This window comes from Adiantum capillus-veneris, chromosome 27 (assembly GCF_014529385.1).
Source record: "Adiantum capillus-veneris isolate H3 chromosome 27, ASM1452938v2, whole genome shotgun sequence".
In the NCBI taxonomy this organism is placed as follows: domain Eukaryota; kingdom Viridiplantae; phylum Streptophyta; class Polypodiopsida; order Polypodiales; family Pteridaceae; genus Adiantum; species Adiantum capillus-veneris.
This window is the reverse complement of record NC_140957.1, coordinates 135,561,303-135,565,766: the sequence shown is the minus strand read 5'-3', so window position 1 is coordinate 135,565,766 and position 4,464 is coordinate 135,561,303. Positions and strand designations below refer to the sequence as shown.

The window sequence follows — 4,464 nt, the reverse complement described above, 5'->3', positions numbered from 1 at the left end:
TAAAAAAAAATGTTCATCTTGATCAATTATTTGCTAAAAAAATCATCCATTAGTATTTTATTATATTTTGAGAAAACGACAAGGACAACCAAGCAAGACTAGTTTCTAGTTATTTACTGTATTTTTTGAAGGGCACCCACAATTTTACTTGCCCGTCTAAAATAACATCTATAACTTAGCTCAAACTCTCTCTCAAACAAAGTGTGTGTCGTAGATGCGGTCGGACGGTCAGGATTGATTCTAGAAAAACCCTACACAAAGGCAGTTCTCCAATGGCAAAGTCTTTTCGCGAAGCAGAGGAAGCGAAGTAGCATCCACGCTCTTGCGCTCTCTGCACAGAGAACTGCAAGGTTCCTCTCTCTCTCTCTCTCTCTCTCTCTCTCTCTCTCTCTCTCTCGTTACTCCCTGTGTTTCCGCGAGCTGCTGCTAACGCTTCACTCCTCATTCTTGCAGATCCGTCGCCATGTATACTGCTCGGAGGAAGATCCACAAGGAGAAGGGGCTGGAGCCAGATGATTTTGAGGAGTCCGTTGCTCAGGTAATCCTCTCTCTCGCCAGACACGACACCTCCACGGTGTTTCTTTTGTCATCGTGGGAAGATGCGAAAACGCGTGGACAGTATAGAGGCTCTCAATTTGGTGAATGCTTAGAGACCTTGATCGCTCTATTGTTTCCCCTGCAGGCTCTTTTCGATCTGGAGAACTCAAACCAGGAATTGAAGAGTGACCTGCGAGACCTTTTCATCAACTCTGCCAAGTGAGTGCTTCTCAATCGTGTTTCAGATGTTTCGAGTTTCTCAACCTTGGTGGACAGTGTAATTTGAGTAGGTCCAAATTGTATCTGGGTTCTATTTGCCCCCGTGAAGTTTAGCCTCTTCATTGGGTTTCAAGTGTCTCTGGATCACGTTCAAACAGACCATCATGGCAACGTCCAGAATGAAAAAAAAGCGAGGGGTCATCTCGCAGCATCTGAGCTAATGTGCCATTGTAGTGCAGTTCCTCAAAAGCTTTGAAATCTAGAGCAGAGTGTTCATGGCCCAAAACCTGTGGGGGGAATACTAGCGCCAAACTTCAATCAAAGTAGAGTTGTCCTGGCCGACATCTCTGTGTAAAACTTGGAATGGAACAGGTATAGGATCCATATCAAATGTCATGAATGAAAAACAACAGGTGTCTTGTTGTCGAAAAGCCTCCAAGAAGCACCTAATTTGACTCCCTACATAGATAGTAGGGCAGATTCTCAATCTAGATAGATAACTAATCTCCATGTTACCAAGCTTCCTAGCAAATTTGTGCAGAGCGAAGTGTGCTCCCCAGTAAGGCCTTTCTCTTGTTTTGCAGGCAGGTTGATATTTCAGGAAGCCGGAAGGCTGTTATCATCCACGTGCCTTACAGGCTCTGCAAAGCCTTCCGAAAAATTCACTCTCGTCTTGTCCGGGAGTTGGAGAAGAAGTTCAGTGGGAAGGTGAGCATGGTGCTTCAATTCTGTGACTTATCTTTAGGTTGAGGAGCCCCTCTAGCTGGAGCTGGTAAGTGATTGAATGGGTCGTTTTTTGTTCAGGATGTTATTATGATTGCCACTAGACGTATTTTGAGGCCTCCAAAGAAAGGGACGGCTGTAGCTCGCCCTCGTAATCGTACACTAACAGCTGTTCATGAAGCTATTCTCGAAGATTTGGTGTACCCGGCTGAGATTGTTGGAAAGCGAGTACGCTTCCGTCTGGATGGTTCAAGAATCATGCGGGTATGTGTCTTCTGAGTAGTTTGGGGCATAATTTTGGTTGGCTGGTCAATTGCTTTACTAGTTATTTGTGTATGGCAGGTGTATTTAGATCCAAAGGAAAGGAACAGCACTGAGTACAAGTTGGAAACATTCAGCGGAGTTTATAAGAAGCTGACCGGCAAGGAAGTAGTGTTTGAGTACCCAGTGCAAGAGTCTGCATGAGAATGCATCGAGGCGGCTTGTCTTGGTGTGATTTAGAATCCCACCCGAATTGAAGTGTATCAGAGGCCTCAATGTTGAGGCCAAAAGTTTTGTAGATCAGAGGGAACCATTTCTCAAATTTCTTTTGGTCTCTGTGGATGGAGATTTAAGTTATGATTGCCTTTTCTGTGCCTTTTTGTAATGTGACTACTGCTCGTTATGTGTGGAAGGAAGCTTCATTTGTTGTCTTTGATCTCCAGAAAACATGATCCACCATTAAGACCCAATTGCCAATATCTTGGTTTGTGTCTGAAATTTTTGGTTTTCAAACGGTGGGTCTCTATTTGAAGCAACAGCTTTGTGCAGTTGACATCATTATATATTGCATTGAAGTGTTAGCCCCTCAAGTACAAGTATATACCACAATTTGACATGAACTTGACTAGCGTGCAGGGGCTAATCTTCCACCATTATTCATGAGTTATGAGAGACCGTCCGAAATCTTGTTCATGTCTCTGAGCGATCGAAGAGAGGATGCTCACCTAAAAGTTAGCATTTCTCTGAGCGATCAAAGAGAGGATTCTTACCTAAAAGTTAGAAGAGACTACTTCAGCTATGAATGAACAGGATGAAAGTGTTGTGCCTGTCCTGCCCTTGTGGTCGCATTGCTACATTTCAAACTTTGGTGCCACACCCTTGCACTAGTTAAATCCAATTTCATCACTCAGTCTCCAGACTTCTCAGTAGAACTAAACCGGAATTGACCCTCTGGAACTTTCCTCAAGAAGGGTTGTGGTTGCATCTATACTATCCACATTTGTGTGCTGCTTCCACTGTGGCTGGATAGCACTTCATTCAAAAGTACATTTGTGCAATCCTGGAAGTCTGTCACTTGGTTTTTGCCCTTGGTTAAGCCTTGTGAAGTCTAATGAGTGGTTTGAAGTGTAATTGGACAATTATATCCCCTGCAAAATCTGAGCTCATTAGAGCACTAATTGTGTGCTGTTCTTCTATGGAAGAGGCTCAGTAATGTACATTTTCAAACTGAGGATTAATCCATAAGTAGATACTTGAAAGTTCGTTGTTGAGCTTCTGTGTCAAATGTAAGCAATACTAAATGGAATATTGCATTGTATGCAGTTTTATTAAATTCTAGTGGTCACAGTTTTACTTATTCCTCAATCATACTACACATGCATTAACAAAGACGAAGTAGCAAAGGCATGTATTGTGAGGGAGAAGATGGGAACACCATTCTTGTGGAATTTCAAGGTGTAAAAAGCATGGCAATCCTTGACAGAGATGCCAGTGTTTCCATCGCAACAAAGAGATTTGGAAAGAATGGGGAAAACCAGCAGTGAGGGTAGTCAGGTTGAAATTGTAGCATGCAGATGCAAACACGAAAAGGTTGTTAGGATTGCTAGAAAAAGAAGTTATTTCTTGTGGCATCGAATATGAGAAAACCTTTGCTATTGTGGATTGGCAAGAACAACTATGACATCATTTCGAGAAGACCATTCATGCGACAATTTGAAATGGTCGAGGATTGGGGAAACGACCATATTTGCCTTAGACATGTGGAAACCACGACAAGGATAAACTTGAAGGACCATAGTTACAAGAATGTGACGAGAACACTTGTGGAGGAGTTTGATTCCGTTATTGTAGCAGGATCATAACTTCTAGCATGGTGGGTAAGCTTAAAGAGATTTGGATGTGTGGAGCTTCACAATGCAAAAGCTTAAAGTAAGAGGAATGCATTCTAGAAAGGGCAATTGAAGATAAGGATTGCATCCTAGAACCCTTTCATAAGGAAGCATTAGAGCCACTTAAATGAAAACATAGTTTGGCTACTCTGGGTGTGTGCGCTATTCAAGACGATCTAACAATGATCCAACAACGAAGTATTGTGATGAAGATGGCTATGATGTCATTCCTTACTTTGCAATAAGTGTGATCCAAAAAAACGAAGACGACAAAGAAGACGAGTTCTATGACTCCGTAGGACACTCCGAGCTTCAAGAAAATGCAAACTACGAAAAAACCGCACGACCCAACGTGTTACAAGAATGAAACTTTAACTAATGCACGATTTTATGATTGTCCAGATCAAAGACCTATGAAACAATATCATTGCTACAAAAATAAAGTGCATCGAAAGTGGATTCCAAAATCTTCGATGGAAACACAACTACAATAAGCATCCTCATACGGGGCTCCTATACATGAAGAAAAGACTCGGCCAAGAAGAAGACGGCCATGTCAACAAGCTACCAACGTTGTAATCAAGTGGATAGAAAACCCTCCCAAAAACAACAATCCAAGAGCAAACAGACAACAACTTTCCATAACCAAGCAAATCACAAAGTGGAAGTGCTAGAATGCAGCCTTGCTGAGGATAGTAGCGACAATGATGATTCTTTTGACATCCCCTACCAAGTACTCAAGTCATCACCATCACTAGAAACTTCTGTGACAACCATGAAAGGCTGAAAGAAAAGAATGAGTCAGAACCAAAAAGTTTGACAAATCTGGATACCA

General features: G+C 42.2%; 1 protein-coding gene across 1 annotated transcript; it reads left to right on the top strand.

The window, feature by feature from the left end:
* Window positions 1-277: 277 nt before the first annotated feature.
* Window positions 278-2,171, top strand: LOC147422801 (small ribosomal subunit protein eS7-like). The gene is made up of 6 exons (XM_086503824.1): window positions 278-350; window positions 454-538; window positions 683-756; window positions 1,341-1,464; window positions 1,561-1,743; window positions 1,822-2,171. Exons 2-6 carry the CDS (start codon window positions 464-466, stop codon window positions 1,942-1,944), a joined length of 579 nt encoding a protein of 192 aa, XP_086359950.1. The 5' UTR covers window positions 278-350; window positions 454-463; the 3' UTR covers window positions 1,945-2,171.
* Window positions 2,172-4,464: the final 2,293 nt, after the last annotated feature.

Coding starts and splice junctions, on each gene's coding strand:
- LOC147422801 (XM_086503824.1), top strand. CDS start 464: ATGTATACTGCTCGGAGGAAGATCCACAAGGAGAAGGGGCTGGAGCCA. Junction 1,465..1,560: donor AGAAGAAGTTCAGTGGGAAG/GTGAGCATGGTG, acceptor TTTTTTGTTCAG/GATGTTATTATGATTGCCAC. Junction 1,744..1,821: donor ATGGTTCAAGAATCATGCGG/GTATGTGTCTTC, acceptor TGTGTATGGCAG/GTGTATTTAGATCCAAAGGA.